The 26626-nt window shown below is 40.8% G+C and overlaps 3 protein-coding genes across 3 annotated transcripts; 2 read left to right on the top strand and 1 right to left on the bottom strand.

Annotated features, from left to right (window-relative positions):
* Positions 1-2817: 2817 nt before the first annotated feature.
* On the top strand, positions 2818-13258 carry LOC136447505 (telomerase protein component 1-like). Its single transcript, XM_066446540.1, has 12 exons — positions 2818-2956; positions 3469-3603; positions 4407-4672; positions 5106-5290; positions 5914-6142; positions 6876-6959; positions 7762-7873; positions 8605-8822; positions 9991-10090; positions 11384-11514; positions 12133-12342; positions 13109-13258. Exons 2-12 carry the CDS (start codon positions 3486-3488, stop codon positions 13256-13258), a joined length of 1803 nt encoding a protein of 600 aa, XP_066302637.1. The 5' UTR covers positions 2818-2956; positions 3469-3485.
* Positions 13259-14144: 886 nt separating this feature from the next.
* Positions 14145-18439, top strand: LOC136442110 (nephrocystin-3-like). The gene is made up of 3 exons (XM_066438739.1): positions 14145-14242; positions 15061-15261; positions 16976-18439. Exons 1-3 carry the CDS (start codon positions 14186-14188, stop codon positions 17210-17212), a joined length of 495 nt encoding a protein of 164 aa, XP_066294836.1. The 5' UTR covers positions 14145-14185; the 3' UTR covers positions 17213-18439.
* A 629-nt stretch (positions 18440-19068) lies between these two features.
* On the bottom strand, positions 19069-21096 carry LOC136428021 (polycystin-2-like protein 1). The gene is made up of 3 exons (XM_066417266.1): positions 21004-21096; positions 20282-20620; positions 19069-20027 (listed from the first exon to the last, which is right to left on the bottom strand). The coding sequence occupies exons 1-3, from the start codon at positions 21044-21046 to the stop codon at positions 19237-19239; spliced, it is 1173 nt and encodes a 390-aa protein (XP_066273363.1). The 5' UTR covers positions 21047-21096; the 3' UTR covers positions 19069-19236.
* Positions 21097-26626: the final 5530 nt, after the last annotated feature.

Genomic DNA, 26626 nt, shown 5'->3' on the forward strand with positions numbered 1-26626 from the left:
CACATACATACACACAAACACCAAACGCAAGCAAAACAGTATCTCCATGAAAAAGCCTTTTTTCATGGAGATAAAAACAAAGACGGGCCTCTCGTTAAGATATCATATCACGTTATTGCACTGTTTCCAAATAGCAGCCATGCATTATAGGTGACCTTTGACCTTTTTTGCCCCTGGTGCTTTCCTGGTTATCCATATAGCTGACGATTCTATCATTGTGTTTCAAAACGGCTTACTGCCATATATATCATCAGGGCAGCCAGTCGACGGACCGGGAACATAGCACAGGATGTTTACAAATCTGTATTGCACAGTAGTACAGCACGAGTGACGTTTTTAACGCTACTTGATAAACCCATGACTATTGTGCCGTACGGCGGTGATCCGAGGCAGTGACGGTCAATGCGCACCTCACACACATATTTGTTTACAGAGTAAATTCAACAGCCCGGGTGAAGTCACACACGAGCGTATCTGTGGAATTTGGAAGCTAAAGCATGGCTGGGAGCCAAGTTCATTTGATGTGACGCATTGTAATTTACTTCATCTATAACAAAAAAACGACGATAGTACACTCTTACCGTGAAATTAAGTACCCACGAAGTATACCACTTCTTCGTTACATCACAAGCTATCTTCCACCATAAAATCAAGACCATAGCATGTCCAGGTCAAAAGATACAAAAAACGAAAATTTTGATGCAGTACCAAGGTCACATACCAGGGGGTCCATAATCAACCTTGGTCTTTGTCTTTGGTTCTTGAGTTATGCTTTCTACAAGAATCCGGAAAAACTACTACTGAACACATAGATAGACAGACACACAGACATACAGACACACCAAAAACAATATATCCATTTATATTGAGTGAAAAATAAGGAAAAAACAAACACACAGACAAGTCCACCCCTCTACATTATTTCCTGTATCATGATATCGTGAGGTAAGAATTCTAACACACTCACAGCTATCAGCCGTCCCCACACGGTCATGCCGACCCCCTCCGCGAACAGCAGCCGAACCCCCGCCTCGACCGTCAGGGTTGCGGCCTCGCCGACGATGATTTCATTTGTGACGTTGTACGGACTTCCCGATAGACTAATAGTGTGGTCGTGATAGTAGGATCCACCTATGTCGTCGGAAACTGCGGCGGACAAGAATCCAAGTGACAGCAGAGAAAACAGAAAAACGCGCCTCCATAGAAGCCCCATGGTGACGACTGACTTAGTCAACTGCGCTGACTTGTACGTGGGTTTGCATTTCGTACTTGTTTACATTTACTTGCCGTACTCGATTACACAACAAAACAGAGTCTTTGTCTTGCTGTGCGTTTCGAATGACTAGTCCGGTCTTGTTATGGCAGTGTAGTCTACCATAACACTTTTTGTTTTGTTTTGACAAGCAACAAAAGTTATACAATAATCTCCTGATCTCTAGAACGGGGAGTGATTAATTTGAATTTGTGACTTTTAAAAGCATGTAAAAATTGTATCAACAAGAACGAAACACCATGATATATGAATAGAATTGAAGCGATATGTTACGGGATGAAATTAAGAAAATCGATGATGGAAATAGGAAAAACTTCAACTGGCCAGGTTACTTGATATCACGTTGTTACCTTTACAATATCATTCGGCACCTACTGTAATACGTAAACCGTTCGGTTACTTTGGAACGTTTTCAACAATGAAGAAAATTTCATAGATTAACCTCTCAGCATCTGGCAATGTAATCTACTGTTTGGTGACTTTGCAACCTTTTTCAATATTCCACAGATACAAAATCTCAGCACCTGGCAGTGCCAGTGTAAGGCACCAATTGTTTCTCTTGGATCATTTCCAAAAAGGAAGAAAATTCAATAGATAAAAATCTCGGCACCCGGCGATGCATTTCACCACTTGGTCACTTCGGAACACTTTCAACCATGAAGTAAATTCCACAGATCTTGTCACCTGGCAATCATGTTTGCCAAACCTAAATATTTGTAGAGCTTGCTTGTTGGTCGCAAGATATTTCCTTTGGATCTGCGACTATACAGACACACACACACAAACACAAACAATTTTGTTCAACTGGGAGTGGTAAGGATCAAACTATTTGTAAGCAAGGGGATCATGGGTATGCAACTGACTAGTCGCGTTCTACCTTATGATCACACAGCTATCATACAATTATATATCATCATATGCTAGTCGTCATACTGATCTGATGTTTACAACAGTATCTAGGTCACCGGGGTCTCGCACCAGCAATAACAATGGCATCATGGTTTTTGGTTACCTGTTTACCTGTCAATCAGCTGGACTTGAGAGCAAATACCCTTTATTTTAATAGCAAACCCCACTCTTTGTGTTTGTGCAGCCACCATTGCTTGATCTAATCGGGTGACATCCAACAAAAGGCATGGGATAGGCCCGGGTCACGTCACTAAGGTAACGCAACAAAACAGTCAGACACTGTTGTTGTTACACACAGTCTTATATAGAGCCTAGGGCTATGTAAGACACTAAGTAGGATATCATATCACTAGAAAGGTAACCTAGTGTCTTAAATATCTATTGTTCTCTGCTGAGGTAGTCTTAAACACTACTACTAGTGCTAATGTCTCACCGTAAGGCTTTTGGGTACAATTTTGAAACATGTGTTAAAAGCCATGTACTTAAATGTTGATTTCAAGTCTGTGGTTTACCTTGAAACAAATTGCTAGATACAAGTATTGTAACTGTATGAGAATGTATGACAAAAATGTTGAACTTAAGCTGCAACTTGTTTATGTATTGTTGAATAACGGACTATTTTTTCTGTAACTTGAAGGTTTTAGATTAGCTTAAACGATGCACAACAGATCTACAACACCCTGAGAAACACCTGTATGCAATGGTGGTGCTTCAGGTCCAACATGAACAGGGACTGATTTGAAGGAGAGGGTCAAGTTGACCGGTCATAAAAAGGTGGGAATGAATTCAATGATAACCTTGCTATATTGTACATTCAAGCCAGGCTATGTCACTATATAAGGTATACAAATATAAATCAATTAGCCTGTAATAAAGTACATATGCCAACACCCCCCTCCCACATGTTTTGTTTTTATTTTGTCCACATTTTCTGTATTCGTTGATGATCAGGCAAAAAATATTGTGCCCTTTCTTTGAAAACATAGATATAAATATGAAACAAATTGACGTTGTGTAGAAGTTGCAATTCAAAAATGGTTAATGGAAAAGTAGAATTTAATATAATCAAGTAAAGACAAGTTGTACGGTCAATCACAAAAATCTACCTGACTGTACAATCAATTTAAAGTATTAACAATATCAAAAATGTGCTGCGATACATATTGTATACTATACAATACTTACAAAGCACAGTTAAGTGTTATGTTTGCAGCTACCTATATCTGTTGGAAAGTTTAGCATTTTTTTTCAATTAAATCTAATTTCGACTATTTTCACCATAACAGAAAGCAGTGCCTTTAAGATGGGGTGTTCCACATCCAAGTCAACTGTTGTCGCCAGAACTGTCAGTCCACATCCAGGGACCAATAAAGGCGGACAAGACAACAGCACATCTCAAACCACACCCAAGGCACAGCAAGGTTGGATCTTCACAAGACATTAAACTTATGACTTAAGCAGTTTTATCGTTTGCTTCAATACCGTGTATGTATTACTGTGACTGAGTACTCTTTAAAAAGATTACAGTTACTGTAACATTGTCAGAGATTTATGGAACTGTTTTTTTTTTTTTAAGATAGCATTTTTGCCAAACGTATACTTTTACTATACAAGGTCATTGTTCTCTGATATCGATCATTATGAATATTTGATGCCCTATTCGCTGTAATGCATTGTCCTGAAACAGCCGCTGAAAAGTATTAGTCTATTGAACATGCAGTCTTATTCTATTGGATCTGACAGGTATAAATATATATATGTCCATTGTATGGATTTAACATTACACACACTAAGAGCTATAGAGCAATACTACAACTACTGAAATATTTGCACTGCTAAGCTGGTATAACGTTATCATTTTTTTGGTAAAGTTGTGAGGCCTTTGTGAGGCTGTTGGGGCAGTGTTTTATCCACTGTCTATAGGGCCTGGTTTTGGGAATAATTTAGGCGGAGCCCAACCCTCTCCTTCCATCACCTTTTATACCTCCCCAACCAAAGTCAGGTACCCATTTTCACACCTGTTTAAGGAGTGCGGAAAGTCGTGTCAAGCGCCTTCCCCAAGGACACAATGTCTAGCTGGTAATGGCACTAGAGTATCAAACCTGTGACATCTCGACTTTGGGTCCCCTAGCATAGACACTTGACGATTTGACAACATATATTTATTTTTACAGAATGTCTAAGCATGGATAATATCAATCATCAATTATCTGTTTAAATATAGGACCACAAGATGATAGGAACAGAACACCCGCTCATCATGGATGTACCAGAACACAAACAGAATCTTGCAAAGACAATGAGATATCTCTGGACCCTGTGAAAACAGTTAAACAATGCTGGGAAGAAATAGAGAAACAGTGTTGGACATATACCAAAGCCGAGGGAAAGGAAACTTCCCGAGCGCTCGGAGGCTGGCAGGTCGTGAGAGTGTTCGTGTCGTCCACCTTTACTGATTTCCATATGGAGAGGGAGGCACTAGTCAAAAAGGTATCACCATTTATGTTTCCTAAACTACATGCATGCGTATATAGATTGAAGTGATCTAGCTACTCTTACTAACTGTATGTACCTTTGATTGTATGATTGTTACACTCTTACTAACTCTGTAACACTTTATGAGGAATTAAAAAACTTTTTAAAAACTATATAGATTGCAATTCGTAAGTAGGGAACATCAAGGGAAAAAGATAACAGCCTCTGAAACCAAAATAGAGAATAAGAAAAATGACATCAAGAAATGAACTATGTTTTCACCTCTTGTTTAGCATTAAAGTTATACAAGTCATGTGTTTTCAGTGCACCTCGAAGAGACATGCAAGAACAGGTTCCATTGATATCAACAACTTGTTATTTAGACATTTGTTCAGAAAATTTTCATCTCTTTAACTGATGACTAATATGACTTTGCTCCCCCTTGCAGGTGTTTCCTGAACTGCATGAGTGGTGTAAGGGGCGCCAGCTGCACCTGGTGGAATGTGACCTGAGGTGGGGGGTCCCCAAGGACTCCACCTCACAAACAACCATCAGCATCTGTCTGGAGGAGCTGGACAGGTGTCTCAAGGAGACGGACGGACAGCCCTTCTTCTTGGCCATGCTGGGGGAAAGGTGGGTTAAAATCATCTCCAAGAAATTGAGAGGAAGATGAATAAGATATATTCACATATTCAAGGTACCCGGCCCCCACCCCAAATTCCAGACTTTAAAACAATAATTATTGTTTAAAGTACAGTGATTGGACCAGGTGTTCAAAACCTCACAAGTTGCCAGTTGGAAAGTTCCTCTACTTGCACTATAATTCTGGGCTGGTATAATGCTCATAACAAAATTCAATAAGTACCAAGAGCTCAGGTAGTTTTGGTGGTGTTGGAGAATAGGGCTGTACTGATATTACTGATTGGGTATTTGTCATCACTGTTGATAAGTTCAATCAAGACAATCATGACAATTTGATCACAAATTGATGTATAGCAGATATATCATCTATTCTATTCAAAGTACACTGTTTTTGTTCCCATGGGGTACGGCTGGATCCCCTTCATCTCCTCCAACCAAAGTTGTTGAAATCATGTGATCTGTTCTTGTTCCCAGGTACGGCTGGATCCCCTTCATCTCCTCCAACCAAAGTTGTTGAAATCATGTGATCTGTTCTTGTTCCCAGGTACGGCTGGATCCCCTTCATCTCCTCCAACCAAAGTTGTTGAAATCATGTGATCTGTTCTTGTTCCCAGGTACGGCTGGATCCCCTCCCTCCAGGATGTTTCGTCAGAGATCAGGGAGAAGTACAGCTGGGTGGACCACCTGTCAATCACCCACATGGAGATAGTCCGAGGTGCTGTCCGCTCCAACAACCCCAACGCTGCGTTCTTCCTCAGGGATCTTGGATTCCTGAAGGACGTGCCTCAGGACCAACTCCGCAACTTTGTGGACACAGCGGAACTCAATACTCAGCAACAAAAAGTAGCTCTTCAAGTTTTTTTATGCATTTTGATAATTGCACATAGATTGTCCAAAGTAGTCTATAAAAAATTTGATATTGATGGAACTTTGTTAGCGACTTAATGTTACATTGTAGGAAAGATAAGTGATGTAGGCTGAGAGTATATCCATTGAGTAGACCATGAGCCACACTGGACATGTTGTTTTGCCACTGCTCCAGGCCTCATATTATTTACGGCAAGCTTGAATATGATTACCGGTAATGCAATTTCGATTGAAGTGGTAGAAATGTCATCAGCCTGAAAATTGGATGCCATAGGCTTTATGTGTGTGTTTGATGTCCAACCTTTGATGCAGTCAATTTCATTGTGTTGTGGTGCCTTTTCGTAACCTGTTGTTGGACAGTGGTCTACGTAAGGTTGAATTAACTACAATTTTGCACGATTCCATATGATATCACAGCTGGGACACAATGTTTATGAAAAAATAACAATTTGTTAGCTATGATACATACTAGTGTTGGGCATTGGTGATGTTGAAAATTAACGGAGTAAAATGTTTTGGTTCTTGAATAGATCCAAATAACATTACTACTATCCATTATTAGCTAGGTTTTTAGCTATTAATATTAGACTAAGTATAGATCCGATTTCATTTTGTATCTAGACCATATCTATGTCAACTTCTTAGAAGTTAGATATGTTGATATCATGCTCAAATGTAAGTCTATCTGTTAATCATGACTGTTTTTCAGGAACTGAAGTCTCGTCTGAGGGCAAAGTTTCCTGAGCAGGTTTTTGACTACACATGCAGATATGATGGAGAGGCAGGGGGAAAGGTGACCATCCTAACAATTTATAATGTTCATCCAAGTATCATGACACAATGCTCGAAAATTATCCCCTGCAGAAAAAAAGCTGCTGGGGGTTATCTGCCACTCAAAAATCATGACCATAACAAGTCCAGAACATGAGATATCAAAACTGGAAGTCACGCTGCAGTACTGTAGAAAGTCGCTAGGATGCCAATCATCCAAGTATCATTCAGACACAATTTTTTCATCACACAATTAACAGTAGCTTCTGCATACCAAAAATGATCATGAAGATCCATCAACCCCATCTGAGTTATTCTCTTTTAAAGTATTGAACAAAATTAGGCTATGCAGTTCTGAAAAAAGCTGCCAGGGGGCCAATATACCTACAGCACTTACTCTCTGTTCCAAGAGTTGTCTAAAAACGAAAAAAATCATGACCATAGCATGTCCAGAACACAAGATATCAAAGCTGGAAGTTCAGCTGCAGTACTGTAGAAAGCCGCTAGGATGCCTATCATAGAACTTGACCTTTATTTTGTCGATCTCTATACACCTACCAAATATTACAAGGATCAGAGTGTCCACAGTTTCTTGAATCATACTTTTCACAAACACAGTGCCAAACACACAAATGGCACTGAATGCCAAAATTAAGGTTCATTACATTTTGACTTTGTCATCTGTTATAGTTGGATGTGGAACTTAGGCTTCTTAACAACAGTTTAGAGTGTTATCATGATGATAATCATTTTGTGTTTTTTAAGTGTCTAAAGTTAATGTTAGCTAATATCAAAATCTCTGGTTGGAATGTTCTTTTTCTCAGGTCCAGCTTTCAGGTCTAGAGGAATTCTGCAAGCAAGCTGTGAAGTTCCTCAAAACTGCAATTGGTAACAGATACCCTGAGTCAAGAGGAGAGATGCCTTCAGACAGTCAAGGTGAGAAATTACATTCTACCAGGTCTAAACCTACCACTTAGTACTCTCTGTTCCAATAGCCATCTACCACTCAAACAGCATGGTTGGCCATAGAATGTCCAGAATGAGAGATATCAAAACTAGAAGCTCCACTGCAGTTCCTTAGAAAGCTGCTAGGAGCCATCGTCCAACTTGTAACCAGTTTGCTTGTATCCTGATCTCCACACACCTCTTGAGTTACGCTGTCCACAAATGTAGACAAACACAGACACACATATAAACACAGACAAATAGCACCAAAAACATATTATTGACCTTTTTGGCAAAGGAATTCAAGCATGTTGTCAGTAGATTGGACTATGACCATTCGTAATGAATACCTGAATGATACCTGAGTGCTCAGAGTTTAATGACAGAGTTTAATGAATCGGATATGGGAGATTCTTTATACACAACCAGGTATTGATCTCACCTGCTAACGTTTGAATGTCTATCAGACACCTTCTTCACAACTTCTGACTGGAGTACTGCTTCTCACTGCTATAAGTAGCCAATGTAGGTGGCGCTTTTGCGGTGAGAACACTGTCCCAAATATGGCTAAGTTTGTATCCCCCTCGTCTCAGTTCATCACCAGTGTTGTCTGATAGACATCGAAACGTTAGCAGGTGAGAATACCTGGTTGTGTGTAGAGCCATATCCTATTACCAACCTGATGAAATTATTTTCGGAAGTCACTGTGAATCTCTTTTCAGCCATCCTGCCACACATGGCCTTCATGGAAGAAAAGGGACGCTTCCTAACAGGTCGAGCTGCAGAGATACAGAAAGTCCTGGACTTTGCCACAAGTGATATTACCAAAGAGCCACAGACATCAGAAGGGCCCACAGACCATGCAATGTTAGTGGTGCTTGGAGACTCTGGCACTGGAAAGTCATTCTTCATGTCCAAGTGTGCAATAGAGATAGGACAGGTAAGTGTGCTGTTAAACTCAGGTGTGACCTTCCTAAATTACTTGCTTTTACAGTATAGTACATGTCTCCGTGGCACAAGCGGTAACGCAACCCCGCTGCCTCGCCATCTGGATTAAATTCCGTGCATACTAAGGGCACGCGTTCGATCCTCAGTGGTCGACTCGAGCTCGGACATGTTGTAAGGGATTGCATTCGTCATTTCGGATGGCGGCCCCGTGTATGAGGGAGCTTCGGGTGTAAGCCTCAAGCATCAAACCTCTGCACGTAAAAGAACCGAACACACTTATCGAGAAGAGTAGGGGTGACCCGGTGTGCTTGGCCAAAAACGCGAGCCGTGGCAAAGCCTCATTGCACTACCACTAGCTACTTGAAAAAGCATTATACTTCACCTCAATTGAGGATGCCTGCTTTACCTTTACCTTTTACAGTATAGGAAACTTTAAGAAGTCAAAGAAAATGCGAGGTTAGAGAGCATTCAGGCTGACATTTAAAGAAATACTCCAAACTATTTTTAAGCTATTTATCACAAAGGAACAGTAACAGCAGACATGGGTGTTTCTGAAAGCTACCTTCTGTAGCCCAAATGGTCTTCAATTGTGATTGTTGGATGTATCAGTTTGGTATTTCAAAGGACAATTATTATGTACAACCTGCTGATTTTTTTTCCTTAAAAAACTTGCTAAATTGCCTGCCATACCAATTTTATTTGTCGGTTCTCAGTTCCTTAAACAATATGCTCAACTGCAGAAACAGTGAGACTAGAGAAAACTAAAGTTGAGACCCTGGGTCAGGCTTTGGATCATCCAGTTTTATGCTGCAAATACAGTTACATTGCAGTTTTCCTTCCAGCCCTCTGCTTTTATGATGTTTGCATGCTATATATTTTGATTTAAACTGAGAACCAAGGAACTAAGATGGTGTGGCCTTATATATATATACATTGGGGAGTATATCCAAGAATGTCTAGATGTTGAAAACTCAAATGATTGTAAAATCCCATTGGCATCCCATATTGAGGCACCATATTGTATAAGATAGACTGATTAGCCTAATAGAGTGTTATCTATGTACCAGTGAATGCCATACTTTGTACCTTGTACAATTGTTGTGCAATGAAGTTATTATAAACGTTTCTAGAAATGTTGACAATATTCATTCTGCCCCCAGAGAACAGACAACTTCCTGTACCATTTTGTGGGCTGTTGTCCTGAGTCCATCGACCCCGTCAACATCCTGCAGAGGCTTTGTAGTCACATGGCCAATCATGGTGGGGAAACAGGGCTTACTGTAAATGCATTAAAGTTCGCAGTGATTTGATTTTGGGAGAAAATTGAGTGTTTGCATTGTTTTTTAGGCCGTGTTTGAAGCAAAGTTATAGGTGGGCAGAATACTACACTGCAGACTTCAATGCATTTGCAGTACTGTAGCTGTTATGTGATCACCTCTTAGAATTTCAGTTACATTGTATAATGGTTAGCAAGTTCTTATGTATTGCATTTAACATGAGCAAAATTAAGAACCATCCTGAGATGTGCAACCATCATGAGATGTGCAATATACAAGCAAATGGATAGATAATGTAAACAGTCAGACATTTTCCGATAGCAACCACTGTTGTGCATTCAGAATTTCATTCATATGATAGCATTATTCTAAACTTGTGCATGGCAATTGGACTTAAACCATTGCTTAACAAAGTTTTAGGGGCTGTAAGAAAGTTAGGACAGATTGAAAGTTGAATCCAATGATGCACAACTTCAGCACCAAGGAGAGGACAAAACTGAATGTTTTCCCAGACAATATTCGTAACATGACGATTGTTTTAAAAGATAACACCAATCTATAATTGACTACCCACTATATGAAGATCACTTTTGAAAGATTATATCTCAGATGTCATCTACAAGCTCATTTTCTATCCTAAAATGTGATTTTTTTTCTTTTTCATTTTTCCCTTTAACTATATATTGCCGAGTGGAATCCGTTGTCACCAAGTATTGTAGGAGCATCCTTACTAAATAGCTTTTAAGAACTCTTGCAGTCAAATGTGCAACGGTTAGGTGTGACAGGTCGTTCAGTGTAATATAACCAGCTGCTGCGCTGCGTACCTGCAAAACTGGTGTTTTACTCCGAATGGCGGCTATGCCGGCTACATAGATACGGATAGAGAGTTGCTAGCATTAAATCTTAAACTTTACCCTAAATTCTCACTTAACAAACCTAGCTTAAATACATTTTTGTTTGTTGAATGGAGATAGATTTTTAGCAGGGTCCATGGACACTATTGCCATGATGTTGTTTGAAATACTGTAATTCACTTTATCTTCACGATAGCAAAATTTCACTGTGTAAGGAAAATGGACATTTTCACTTAACTTTAACTTCATGGTGGCGGCAAGACTTTTACAGAACGAATGTGTGAAGGAATCATTCATAATAACAACAGTTTTTTTAGTGATGATAAGTTCACGGTACAGAGTTGACGGTGAAAACAGTGAACATAAAGTTACAGTGAAAGAAATAAGAATAACTGACAGTAATCAATGATTTTTCATGACAGTTTCAGAGGATGGTGTGGAGGGACTCTCCTCCATGTCATACATCCAGCTGCAGAATCTGTTTCACCTGCTCCTGAAGAAACTCTCACACAGGGATGGCAGGCTGGTTGTGCTGATTGATGGTCTTAACCAGGTAAGTGTGTGATCTATAAGACGAGTCTTTAATTTCTCAATGAAAAGTGGAGGTTATATTTTCAGCAGGAGCGTCTGTGTGTGTGTGTGGAGTGTTTGTGCCTGTCTGTCTGTGTGTGTGTGTGTGTGTGTGTGTGTGTGTGTGTGTGTGTGTGTGTGTGTGTGTGTGTGTGTGTGTGTGTGTGTGTGTGAACATGATAAGTCAAGAAGGCCTTAATGGATTGTATTGATTTTTAGTAATAGTACTACTAGGTAGTTGTTGATAAGACCTCAAAATGATTAGATTTTGGGCCCCCTAGCAGTTTTTATGGTATTACAGCGGAACTTTCATATCTTGTGTTCTGAACAAGCTATGGTCACGATTTTTTTGGTGGTATAATATTAATAGCTCTTGTTGCTTATGCAACAAGACTTAGACCATTAATTAGATTATCAAATTAATTAAACAATACATTTCTAAAACACAAAACCTGATCTTTTAGACACTTCATGCTGAAACGAATATTTAGTTTAGACATTTCTGTAACAAAAATTCTGACATAGACTTTCATGGTTATCTAAGAAATACCAGAATCATATAACGTTATTAAGTAATGTTGACTTGTGTACAATATTACAGGTATCAGACAGTGGATTGCCAACCTTCCTTGAATGGCTGCCACCAACTTTCCCCAGCAATGTGCGATTCATCGTCAGTACTACATCAGATCCCGCTACCTTACAGAGGTTGAGAGGAAGACGGCCTCCTCCGAATGAGCTGAAACTACTCGTTCTCGGTCAGGAGGCAAGGCAGAACATTGTCAAAACATACTTCAAGCAGTATAATAAGGTGGGTGCTTTGTGGTTGAAGTTTACAACACCCTTCAGTCTAATATTCGTCTTAAGTATGCACTTTTGAAAAATGTGTTTCCAGCCAACTATTGGAATTCTACATTTTTTGTTGTAAAAACATTGTAAACACACTGAGTAATGATATGTACCAAACAATAGATTCTTCATTTTTGTTATTTCTTTGACCTTGGAATTGAAATTTCCATGACATTAGTATCCATTTTCAACTTTTGAAAAAAAACTTGAGGCATCTTTTTGCTAATTTTGCAGCTGCTTAGTACGATTTACAGTATGCTCGAAAACTTTTGAGGGAGGGTGAATTTCAAACAGGCAAAAAATTATATGTGCGTGGATGTTGAGTCATGTGGTGCAACGGCAGAGCATTCAACTCAGAACCAAGAGGTCCCGAGTTTGAATCCTGTCATGTCACCGATCTTGTGCCCTTGGGAAAGGCACTTAACACGACTTTCCTCACTCCACCCAGGTGTTAATGGGTACCTGACTTCAGTTTGGGAAAGTCGCATTGAGGTCACCTGGTGGTGCCGAATGGCAGCCGCCCAGACCCTTGCGACAGTTCCACAAAATTCAGGTGTGGATAAGATATTATAAGTGTTGTGTAGTGTGTGAAACCTGTAATACCCTGCATCAAATCAGTGCTAGAAAGGCTGCCATTGCGGGTAATTTCTGACCAGTAAAAAATATCATTAGAATGTTGCCTGTATGTTCTCAACCTGAACCTGACCTTTCCTGATCTACATGGACAGATGCTAGACGATGAGCAGCTGGATCTCCTGACGTCATCAGCAGGTGCCGGCAATCCTGTCTGGCTGGCCATGGCGTGTGAGGAACTACGGGTGTTCGGAGACTACAGCAGGGTAAGATCTCCATTCTATCCCTCACCTGACCTCTTCTAGTCCCTTCACCTCCAGGTCGTTGGGTGCCAATGGTACTCTCCAAGCAGAGGAGGGGTTTCGGCTGGTTTTTGACATATTTTTAGGCGTTTTTGTCAGGCTTTTTTTGTCATCTTTTTGTGTAGAAAGCCGGACAAAAACGCCTAAAAACATGTCAAAAACCAGCCAAAATCCCTCCTCTGCTTGTAGAGTAGGCCAATGGGGGGACAAGGTAAACATGAAGATAGAGAGCTGTCACGAGACTAGTCTGTCTCTCGCAGCTGTCAGCCTTTTGACAAGGATGTAAAATCTGAGCAGTGAGACTCTTTAAAGATGTCTTAAGAAAGCACTGCATTGTGTTGCTCTATATCTTAATATTCAGGAATTGGTAGTTCAGCTCTTAGCTGCAAGGTATTGCCTGTTATTAATAAACCATTCATTCATATATTCATTCAAGTTTGAAAATCTATTCAACTTTTTTAAACTTGAATGAAAACTTTGACTTGAAAGTGTAAGTAAAAAGAATGAAAACTTTGAATGAAAACTTTGACTTAAAAGTCCCAGTAAAAAGATACAGGTTCTTAAAGATGGCGGCTATAGCAATACTCTTTGAACTTGATATGTAGCGTTACATTTTCTTTTTTCTTTGACATACATTTACCTTAAAGATCAACTTCAATCCCAAAGTAACTAATACACTAATACAGAAAATATCTAGTAGTCATATATCAATATTACAATGTCCTGAGGCACTGGCATCCTATGCATACTGTAATGTAAAAACTTGATATGTACATACTGTACTACCACCAACCTTAGCTTAGCTTATAGAACTCCCTGCAATTTCTACGAACCATGATTTTATGCAAATGTAATTAAGACTTTAACTTTGTCTGATCGTTACGGTTGACAGAGAAGATTGACTCTCTCCCTGCCTCCCTGGAAGGCCTCATGAACATGCTAATTTCCCGCATCATCAAAGAGGATGAGACTGGGTACATTACACAGGTACGTTATCACTTTATTTTCTATGTTTATTAATGTACCTACAGAGATATGATCATCTATATCCGTCACAGATGTTGATATGTAGTTAAGAGGATTGAAAGTTGACTGTACTGCCGACTGTTCATTTAGTGATTTGAATATAGTGCAGCAATTTGTAGAAGTGAAACTATTTAGTTAGTTGTAGAAGTTGCCTATTCATTGTTGTGTGGAATGGCTTAACTATGTACTAGGCACAAGTATAGTTCATTGCTTCAAAATCTCAAAGTTCACCGTGAGTGCAGGTGATTCTTTTATCATAATAGCAAGATAGTATGTAACTTGCTTTGCTGAGAACATGGAAGAAAACGAAACTGAATGTTTTAGTCGAAGATTCAAGGATAAGCAATGTCTGATTTCTAGGTCTATTCTTGCGATAGGGAAAGCACTGCCCACCAATAGTACTCCAAAAGTTCTTTTGAAAAGTACATGATAATGACTTTTTAGCCACTCTTGGAATCCACTTACCATATATCTAATTTGAGACAGGCATTTATCTCAGATTAATCTACTTAATTGTACAAATAAAAGACCAAAATGAATTAAGCATTCCAGGTCACAAAAAATGTCTCCCAGCGACTACCAAATAAATACATTGTACAATCTGTGTACATTAGCATCATCTAATCCTTTATCAAATCATAAATGTATAAATATGAAGCATTCCAAAATATAAAGCATTCCACGTCACCAAAAAACAGGTCTCTCAGCAACTACCAATCTGGTTCACCGTCTGTGTCCGTCAGCAATTCGTCTAATCCTTAATCAAATCATGTTTTCAGATGTTGTGCCTGATTGAGTGCTCCCAGCATGGTCTACAGGAGTCAGAGTTACAGATGTTGCTAGGCGACCCTGAGACAGCCACGCCCCTGCCAGCCTTGCTGTGGGGCCAGGTGCTGAGGACCCTGAAGCCCTTCCTGAGAAACACTGCAGGACATCAGAACCTTTCACTACTGGGGTTCTTCCACGAGTCCGTCAGCAAGGTAAAAATGATTAAGTCTCTTACCTTCGTTAGCCCTTGGCATTAACTGATTTGAAAGGGTCTGCATTGGGGGCTCCTCCAACGCTTTACAACGAATCCAGAAGAACCCACTACGTATCACACTAAAATCAAGGAAGGCATTTGTGCAAAATAAGGTCCCCTGGCTTCGAATTATGTGAATAAGAATTACGAATTGTAGGATATCGAAGAGGGCTACCTACACCTTACGGAAAAGAGCACGCAGACCCTCTTTTTTAAGAGTTGAGCATTAGAAATAGGCTACAAGAACCCTAATTCACTCTTGGGGCTCTTCTATGATTTAGTCAGCAAAGTAGAATTATCAAGCATCTTAGCTTCATTAGCCCTGGCTAAACTTTAGCATTAACGAACTAAAGTGTCGAACACTGCAAAAAACACAGCAAGCTGCAAGAACGTTTCTCTCTTGGAGGTCTTCTATGATTTAGTCAGCAAGGTAATACAATCCATCATCGTAACATTGTTAGCCCTGGGCAACTTTAATATCTACTAAAGCGACTTAAACAAGGAACACAGCAGGCTACCAGACTACGTACTGGGGTTCCTACATGATTCTGTTAGCAAGGAAATGACAATCAAGCATCTTAACCAGCTTGGCCTTTTAGAATGGCAGACCCTTAACATTTACGTCATCACAAGTATTGGACACCGCAGGCTTTTACAATGAACACAGCAAGCTATCAGGAACAATCAGTGACAATCAAGCATCTTAACATGCTTGGCCTTTTAGAATGGCAGACGCTTAACATTAATGTCATCACAAGTGTTGGACACCACAGGCTTTTACAATGAACACAGCAAGCTATCAGGAACTGTTATTATCTGCAAAGTTTAGACAATCAAGTGTATTTAGCAACCCTGCCCCTAGCAACCATACCCCTGGGCAGTGCTAGCAGTTCTAAATGTCACTGTATTGCAAACTCAGTCTGAAATATTTTCCTAGAAATGCAGCAAGCTAGCTGATAATTCTACACTACTATGTTGTACCTTTGAAGATGACTTGCCATTGGACAATCAAGCAATTGAAATAATGTAAGATTGGAAGTTGAAATTTCTAGAGTGTGAAACTCTTCTATGATTACAGTGACTATGATGCAAGTTAGGTCATAGTCTTACAAAGCTTACTGCAAGGACTCACAAATTCAGTACCAAGGACAGAACAAAATGGAAAGTTCCTGTCATTTTTCCCAGACAATAATCTTGTTTTAGGATTGTTTTAAAAGATGATAACAAACTAAAATTGACTATACACTATATGAAAATACCGTTTTATTTGAAAGATCATCCCAGAAGTTAAATCTAGGGGCTCTTTTTCTTTTCTAAGATGAACAGACATACTAGCATTGAATCTTAAATCCTGATCTTTACCCTGACTATGAAAAATATTATGAAACTCTTGTTCTATGATTACAATGACCAAGTAGTGAGCCACAGTGAGGCAGTGACTAAAAGTTACTTCATTGCTGTTAAATCTTTTGAGGGATTTAGGAACAAATTTCAGATTAATATGAAGAGTTGAGACCTCGCTTGCTATATAATGTCCCAACACCCTTCTAGCCAATGCCCTTATGTTCTGACACCTCTACGTTCTGAACATAGGGGGGTCTAAAACTTTTGTTTTAGCAGAGGAGATTGTTTGCAATATGTAAGTTGAACATATTATTCTTGCCACCTGCTAGGTTGTACAGAAGAGTCTACTCGGCACTCCAGCAGTTCAACAAAGCTACCACAAACGCCTGGCAGACTACTACCAGGGTCAGTGTGCAAACCAGCAGCTGGTGGTCACAAATCTGCCCTACCATCTGAAGAAGGCAGGGCTGGAGGACAGACTTGCAGACTTCTCAAAGAATGATCCAAGGTCATCACAGAAGAACACAGCTGACCACTTGAAGGCAACCATGAAGGAATCATCATAACGCCATTATGACAGTTGAAAAACTATTTTTATACACATGGCTTTAAGTTAATGTGGAAATCCATAATTGTTGGAAATATTATGATTAACTTTACTCAGGTTTTAGTCAGGTACATCATAGAACCACAAGAAAAGGAAGTAAGTTCAATAGCCTTTTGGAGGCTGTAGGGGCAGTGGGTTGTTTTCCACTATGTCTGGTGCATGCTATTGGAAGGTGGAACACTTTCCACCCCACCACAATAGCCTTGAATTATAAGTTTCCATTTGCCAGGTACTTGAAACTTTGTGAAACTGTTGTCATAAAGCTAGTCTAGACTTGCACTTTAATCTAACTCCTCAGCAAACACCCGAATGCTGATGTCATTGTTGCCAATCATAACCTCTGTCTCCTAAGAAATTAGAGTGACCAAAAGAGCATGGAAGGTTTGCATCCTGAAACAAATCTAAGTATGTAAATTATTTCATATTTTCTAAAGAATAAATTGTATATAGATAAGATGCCTCATAAGCATGTAAATGGTTATTATGTATTTTTATATGATGTACAGATTTTTTTATGTGCAGATGGCCATAGTCTTAAAACGGGAGGTTGTTGTGTGTTAAGTGTACGTTCAATTCGTATCACAGCGACTTGGACTATCAAAAATATATTCTTGATGCACCTCACATACTTAAGTTATTAGGAGCAATTCAGCTTCAGCTGCATGGATCAAAAGCGGCTCTTATTAATCATTGTCAGTTCTACAGTAATGTTGTCACGTTCACGCACTGTCGATCTACAACGATGACTTCACAATTAGGGGTCTCTGTTGATTATCAGTACTAATCAAGGGTTAATGACCCGCCCCGAGGTGTATATGGTGTCATAACGCCTGGCCATGTGCTATAACCACCGAATAAAACCACAGAGTGAGCGGGTTCATTAACGTTATTATCATATAACGTTAGCCTATCCAACCTGACCCATATAAGAGTAGACAATTCCTGTATGACGCATATACTCTTATACTATCAAGAATGCATTTCAGAATTTACATTTGTCCTATTTGAACAGAACATGATAGATTTCATTTTGAAAACCAACATTTCCACAGATGATATTTAATAACATTACAATATTGGTATGTCAAATCTTTTTCAAATCTATTATCTATTATCATTAGTCCTCCCTGCTGGGTGTCCTTCTGACAATGCTGTGGGCGGCTTCACTTACAGTACAGTTCCACCCGTTTAGATTTGACTTGTAATGAAATGGTTTATTCTATTTTGTCATATGCTTACAAAAGATCTGATTTATTCTATTAATATAGTAAGACATTTTTGGGAACAAATAAACATTATACGATTGTTAACAAAAATATAACCTCCCCCTCTACGATAACATACTTCGCATTATCGTTAAGCATTCGCTGTTATATAAACTGTTCGTGTTTAACATTGGTACAAACATCTAACTATTCAATAATAACAAAGAGGCCTACACCCTTGCTGACTTCAAAACAAGCAGAAACGGAAAACACGTATGTAATGTACAACAAAGGTGGACACATCTATGTCACTTGAATAGTTGGCTACCTTGAACATACTTGTAAATCTACTTAGTTCCATGCAATTATTTACAGCAGTAGTAACTTCAGCCTGTGATTTGAACAATATGAATATGGGCAACGAGACAAAGAGTTCCAGGTATATATTCATTAATTCAGATTTACCACATTTGTTAAAGGATTGACAGAACAGGTGACTATCACCTTTTCAAGATGTCAACCCGGACCAGACTGTAAAGGTTTGATCCACTCACTTCCCGGTGGAAGGACCCTTACTCTTTTTTCAATGATAAGTGTCACGAGTACCGTATCAGAAAGGTGACAGTTAAACAGAAAAATCATATATATTTGTTGAATCAGTTCATAAAACGAGAAAAGTTACAGTTCCAAAACCAGTTGACGGATGATTGCATGGTTTGATGAGGCCACTAGACCTTCTTGACCTCCGAGTCGGCAAGTTCTTCCACTATTTCGGCTACTAAATCTTACCAGCAAGTTCTTCAAACACATTTGAAAACTTTCTGCGATTGTCTAGATCGGGTGTTCTAGTCTGGGGTGTTTTTGTGCTGTTTCTCTTCCCGACGTTTGACAAAGTACGATTTGCTTTCCCAACAGCCTCTGAAGTGGTTTCTCTGATGAAACCAACCATCCGTAAATCATCTGTGTTCGGATCCTGACTTTCCTCTGCGTACACATCCATTATGATGGTCATGAACATGCTCAGTAATATGAACTGCATCATGACCTGGTAGGAAAAGAACATCAAGGGACCGAGGACCCAATGTCCGTCAACGAGAGCGTCAAAATCAAAACTACCCAACATCATGGTGCACAGGCTCTGTAGGCTGGTCGGTATGTTCTTGTAATCCTGCAGCTTGGTGCCGAACATAAGATTCCCCATCTGGGTGAAGGCCATGAGAACGATGCCAGCCATAAAGGTGAACTGAAGAATGGGTCTGGAGGACTTTCGGACGGTCATGGTGAGGGCGTAAACGTGTGAGTTGAACCGCAGGAGCCGAATGAACTTCAACGTACCACAACAGATGAGCAAAGCGAGCAGGTACATGTAAACTTCAAACCAGCTGACCGCGCTTTTGTAGAGACTGAAAACGGAGCTTGAAGATGTCCGTTGTTCAGCGGCTTCATCGATGATGGTTTGAGCTTTGAAATAGACGCCAAGGGTTGCTATGCCAACGATAATTACAAGATTTTCCATCCAGCTCCAGAAATCTTTCAGGTACTCCATCGGACGGGACAAGAGCCTTTTGACTGAAACGACATTAACGTCAATATTTATGGTCTATATATCAGGATAGTTTGAGAAGATGTCCGTGTTTACAGACATTAGTTGAAGTGTTTTTATCCATACCATTTTAGGCATTGTTACTGTTAGCGATCTCGAGTCTGAAAAGAGTCCAGCGTGCTGCAAAGTTAATAATTCGTATCAACTTGTCTGTAGCAATGCTAACCTATATGTTTTTCAAAATAGGATATATGACAAATACCAGCAATGTTTCTCTTACCTTCTTTGATAGCAAAGAAAAGAATGAAGACTGCCAGCACTGCCCGCAACACCAAGAGCAAGATGGCGTCATGTTGGATCAGCCTCAAGGTTACCACCTTGGCCCCCCTGTAGGCGGCTCCCAGCTTAGTAAACTCCACCGCTAGAGTCACCGATGAGAACAGGTTCACATGTGGGTTGTACAGAATCAGCTCCACGAAGACGGCGCGGGTTCGCTCGTCCAGCCATCTGCGCTGCTGTAAGAACGTTGCCGACCGCAGACCCGATGCGCGAGTCTTTCCCAACGGAGCGAGGTAACCGCCTGTGTGATATGTGCCGTGTAGTCCGAAATACGGGAAGCCTGGATATAAGAAAAAGGTAGCTAAAATGAGCTAGCATATCGGTATACTGAAACATCAACAGACAACTGTCAGTTCCTTATGACCGAAGTCTATTACCCGTGCCGATGGATATGTAAATTGTTAAATCTTCACGGTGGTTTAATGTTCGCGGTTTTTGCGGTAACTCCTTCACCGCGAATTTAAAAACCAAGGCGAAAGTGCTTGCTTTGTTCTCCTTACTTTCTATTTCAACCGCATACTAAAAACCATTGCAAACTCTCAATTGTTCTCCTTACCGCGAAATTGAATCCATGTACAGTATAAAACTGTCAGAGGTATTTCAAAGGAGCAAGAATTAAATACAAACATTTAAGAAACGGCACTGATAATGATCTGGACTTACTGTCAATCAGAGAGGCAAAGTTGTACTTCCAAGGCGTTTCCATTTCTTCCGGTGTCAGTAGACTGCTTGTACAGTCCGCTCCTGTGACCGGTGTACTCACAGTACTAGTAGGTGTGGGTGATGTCAGCGTACATGTTACCGTACCTGTACTGTTGACGGTCTCATTTAGAGGAATCAATTCCTGGAGTATAGAACAAATTGAGTAACGTCACAAAAACATGATGGAAGATAAAACGCAAACCAAGGTGCAGCGTGCGCATTAAAGTTTTGCCACTGAACCAGTTTGAAAGTATGAGATGTAACATTACGTTACGTGTGACGTGTAGTCCGAAATACGGGGTACGTTACGTGGTAAAAATTAAACAAAATACTTTGATTGATGATTAGAAAAACAACTGTTCTTAGATTAACTGACCGGGCAAGTAACAATACATTGCACGAAAACGTTTAGTTTTAGTACAAAATCCTATTGAATCATACATGACAGTTTTAACCGCAGTTTGTCCTTTAGCAACGTCTTTTGTAATCAATAATGATGCGATTCTGTTTACCTGGGTATAATCGTCAACATCTTCCGTTGATTTAGAGAAACCCACAGTGCACAGTGGTCTTAGATGTCGCATTCTCTTTGGTACGTCACAAAGTTTTCCTGAACAAAATACCAGAGAAAATGTTAGTCATAGTTTTATATATCTATTAGATTGGACATATTGCCAGCCAGTAACAAAACCTGAATATGGATTCATTCACCCCAATGTAGATTTTACCAAAAAACAGTTTGCCGTCTTACCCTGTTTCAGTCGCACTTGTCTCAACTGTACCGCGTCCAAAGGATGAGTTAACATGTCCTGAAGAACCGTGTCTGCTGACGTGGCTTGTCCGTTGTACCATTCTGCTGAGCGTGTTGTCGGGATCAGATCATCTTCCACCCAACTCCAGAATGATTCGATGTCTTTGACCTTGAGCAGAACAGGATGATATTGTCGAAGAATGCCAACGTCAATTTTAAAGTCAGAGAAGATGTGAAAGATCAACAATGGAGAATCTATAATTCGGTATACCATACTCTGTGTATTTAGTCATTTGTTCAACCTTCCTCCCCACTTCTAAAGAAGTCATAATGAGGGAAGCTATTTTTTTTGGCCAAGCTCTTTTTCATTCGCACGCTCGCATCGGTTTTCAGGTTCCCAGAAGATGTCATCCATAGAATAAAATCAACATGGCCTTATCAGCTATCATCTGATCGGCAGACATATACAGTCTCTTAGGCTGTGCCGTTACTGACTTAGAGACGTCACCAATTTTTCGTGCTAGCTACTTACATCAGAGAAGTCTCCCTCCACGATCTGTCCTTTCACGTTCTGTGTCATGTAGAAGGCCAGCGGGCTCCGCTCTTGGTACGCCGTGAGCATGATCACCGTCACCAACAGGCCGAACACGATCACCTCCAGCACAGCGGCACGACGTTTGCGTTTCTCTGCGCTCCGGGCTCTTGCTTCGGCCAAAACGTCTTCATTTGGCGGTGATGTGGACCTTTCTTCAGCTGGAAACTGATATCATAACGGGTTAGTACCTAACAGTACTTGTAGTTCAGATCCAAAACAGATCATTGCCTCAGTATGATGGTTGAATATCTTCATAAGTTCAGCAACAAGCAAACGTTTCACATGTGGACTGAACCGTTAACCTATTGGTACATGATCTACCTTTGAGTTGGTGTCTTGCTCAGCTGCACGGTTGGTGGTAAAATATCGCATCCAGCCGGTGGCACTGGTTCCTAGCGTATTCTGTGCAGGTACGTCATCCTGTGGGATAGCTCTGTTAGTAAACATCCCAACAAATCAAAACGATTAACGTCTATCGTTGTAATAAGCTGGGCGCTCTTCGGGGCAGAAGGGGCTTTCCGCCGCCCAGGTAGTCTTTGGCACCCGGTTGTAGTATAAAACTTATACCGAGTGAACCTCCTACTGCGTAAAGCAAACCCTGGGTGCATACGATCACTTCCCATTTGGCCAAATTGTCAGGTCGCACTACTAGTGGAGTCTGATAGAAACTACCATTAAACAGCTCATTACCTTGGATATTTGAATTTTTTTTCACAACCAAAAATTTCACCTGCTGACGTTTCGATGTCTATCAGACACCCTCTTCAGAGCTTCTGACTGGAGTACAGCTTCTCACCGCTATAAGTAGCCGATGAAGGTGGCGCTTTGCGGGTGAGATTCCTGGTTGTGAAAAAAAAGTCCAAATATCCTATGTTCTACCAACCTGATGAAATTATGTTTAGAGGTCATTACCTTGTTGTATATTATATACTCCTCGTTGTCTCTTGTGGGTTTGGGAGGTGGATCTTCATCCTCCACAGGTTTCTATGTTAGAAAAGAAATCTTTATATAATACACAAGTCATAGTTTATAAAACTTTATTTTATACACATGGGTCACGCTCGAAAGTGCAAATCAGCCCGTAAACTCACCGGCGGGGCCCCCTTGGTTTCCAGTTGTGACCGAAGCATTAGTTGGGATATGTCTTCGCAGTGGTGTACGCATATCTGAGAGGTGTTTTAGCATAATTTCAGATAACAGTGTGCGCCTTGATGTGTGTTGTGAAAGTTTGTATTGATTTTTGAATATTGTACCCCGGGCTAACCCTTTGTAATACCCTTCGACTAGCTGGTTTTCTTTACAGCCAAATAAATAGATCTAACTGTACCTTGGTGAATAACGCAAACAGCACCGCCACCAGAACCAGCTTGACAGGCTGCACTAGAAACAGGTCACTGACGAATGACGTCACAAAGGTGAAAACCCAGGCCTCCGCCTTAGCTCTCCCGAAACTCAGCGTGTACAGAACCGTGAAGAAGGCCGTCACGAAACTCGCGGACCACACGAGCAGCCATCCTGGGGGTGCACACCATTGGTTGATTAGATATTAGTCCTTTGAACTATGCTGAACTTAATTTTATGCGAGCATATTTCAGTTGATATATGTTTCTTGTTTCCTTTTTATAGTTTTTGAAAGTTGACAAAGTGATAAACACAGATCACTGAATTTGTACCGTTGTAAGAATCATTATATACAACTAGTTGGAATTGGAGTAAATATAAACTTTACAATAAGATTGTTTAAGGCTCCCATGTAAATTATTCCTACATCAGTTTTCACTAGTGACATACTTTGAATACTGTACCAGCCATATTCCAGAAGATGGTAGTTAATATTTTACAGTCTACAGCTCACCTACAAGACCACCCCACCAGGGCAAATACGACTTTTGTCCAAGGCCAGTGTTATCTTTATCTACGTCACGCGTCGTAAAACTTTCTTCAATATCAATATCCTGTAGGACTTTGAGCTTGTGGTCTTTTGGGTTGTCATCGGGGACGGGTCGATCTCGTGGACACCAATATGACGGCGTGTCTGGATTGTTGGAGGTAAAAGCTTGCTTCGTCTTCTTCTCGTCAGGTCCCCGGTGTAATAATCTCAAAACGCGTCTGCCTGGCTCCGAGTTCAACTTGTTGCCGCTTCTCTTTTTTGGTGTCGGTGATCCAGAATTTCGGAAGAGAAAGACGATGAGAAGGTTGACTGGTAGGATGATGAGTGCGCTCTGTATGCCGATAATTAGCTGAAAGAGGACAATGTGAGGCATTGAATACTTAGAAACTTTACAAAAGACATTCATACACCAAAGTCGTGAAACCTAAACCGTGGGCGGTGCCGATTTCCAGACATCTTTCCCCAACCCTTGACGTCACGTTACCGGGGAAACTACGCGTTTCAAAGGTCAGCGAGTCGTCCGTAAAAGTGGGGAAGACCGAAGTTATGGTAACAACATTCGCATGATAAGTGCCGCAACTTTTTATCAAGTTTTAGTTGGTATCTACATCTGCCTGATAATGATTCGTGGTTGTGCTTTCAAAATGTCGCGCCTACCGCTACTTATACAATTTCTATGATATAGATTCTTGATTGCAAATTCTAACGTTTAATCAAACGCCATATTCTTTATGATGTTAATGGTTTGAAGCTGTGAACAATCTAGGGTTAAATGAAGCATAAACATCTAAGTTGAAATCTGCATTCTTTCTCGTCACCTGTGGAAGTGAAATCGGAGGTTTGATCTTCACACCAGCTATCCTGAGCGGTTCGGGAGGATCGAAGTCGTCCCCGCGGCCGAAGAACATGATGTTGGTGATCATGGTGCTGTAGAGCAGCGCCAGGCAGCAGGACAGGCGCTGGACACGGGTGAAGGGGCTCCGGGCTGGACGTCCTTTCACGGAGAACCAAATGTGGCCATCATTCATGTCCCTGTATGGTGAAAACGATGAATATATGACTAAATTGGGAAGAATAGAATTTAATATGATCCGTTGAAGGACCATAAACTCCTTGCTTGCGATTTAGTTTGAGACATTGGCTTGCAGTTATATGTACAGTCCACAGAGCCCCAGTCCATACTGTTTTCTTAGACACCCGATCCTGACATGCTTTGTCGATAAGAGTCGTTAAGCAGTAGTGTTGCTTAGCTGACAGAGTCGACTAAGCGGACTGGACTCGTGGCCCAGACCAGGTGCTTAGCGAGTTTCTCGTCGACAAGTCAAAGCAGACCAGGCCCAGACAGTGGCTATAGCGCCGCGAAGCCTCACGGGAACGGTATCGAGAGCCAAGATGGCGGCCCCCCTGAGCCGCAGTGATCCTACTACAGTGATCCAGTCCTAGACCTCGACAATTCGAAAACCTGTGAAATTGGTTACTCGATGGACATCCTGATTGTTGAATTGCAGTTCCTTTCACCTCATGAGTGACAATTTAGAGCACTCACATAGTCCCTACCGGGCTAACCACGCCAGCTATTGGAAGAATTTAGTAGAGTTTCATCGGAGGGATTCGCAGGCAAATGTGATCTTCACCGTGGACTGACTCTACTGGCTTATTATTCCTTTTTCTGCCGAATTCTACGACCCAAACGCCCGTAGGAGGGTGAAGGCTAGCACTTACCCCAGGAAAACGACTACGTTAACGTTGTAAAGTCTGCAGGTAACGTCAGTTGTGTATACTATTGACGTTGTTGAGATAAATCAAATTATTATTGATGATTCTACTGTCAATACTGTCTTGATCACAGGAAGCGATTAAAATGTGGTTCATTGTCACCGAACGATTTTTTGTTGTTTTTAAGTGTATTTGAAGTATGCTACAAAAGGAAATGCCTGAGTTTTTGTTGTGTGTACATGTTAGCTAAGCTATGGGACTGGTGTGCTGAAGTACCGTTACTGTCTGTAACGTGTTATATATGCGATTTTTCACCGTTTACCCTTCTTACAGTTACAGTCAAGCTGGGACAGTTATTACTACCCTCCTGTGCAGGCCTCCTATAACGCGCGACATATATACTGTATTGCGCGGTTGTTACGACTCCCACCGTTGAGTCTTTCCGCGCCAGGCTGGAGGCCTGCCCGCCTTAGCCCGGGACCTCCTCCCCCCCTACCTTGCCCCTTGCGGGGTTATCTGGGGGCCCAATAAGTTGAAGTATTGGGGGGGGGGGGGCTATTATGCCGGCAAGGGAGTTGTGCAGCCGAGGGAGTTGTATAGCCGAGGGGTCCGCGCGTTATGGACCCCTCGG

This window comes from Branchiostoma lanceolatum, chromosome 1 (genome assembly GCF_035083965.1).
Source record: "Branchiostoma lanceolatum isolate klBraLanc5 chromosome 1, klBraLanc5.hap2, whole genome shotgun sequence".
In the NCBI taxonomy this organism is placed as follows: Eukaryota; Metazoa; Chordata; class Leptocardii; order Amphioxiformes; family Branchiostomatidae; genus Branchiostoma; species Branchiostoma lanceolatum.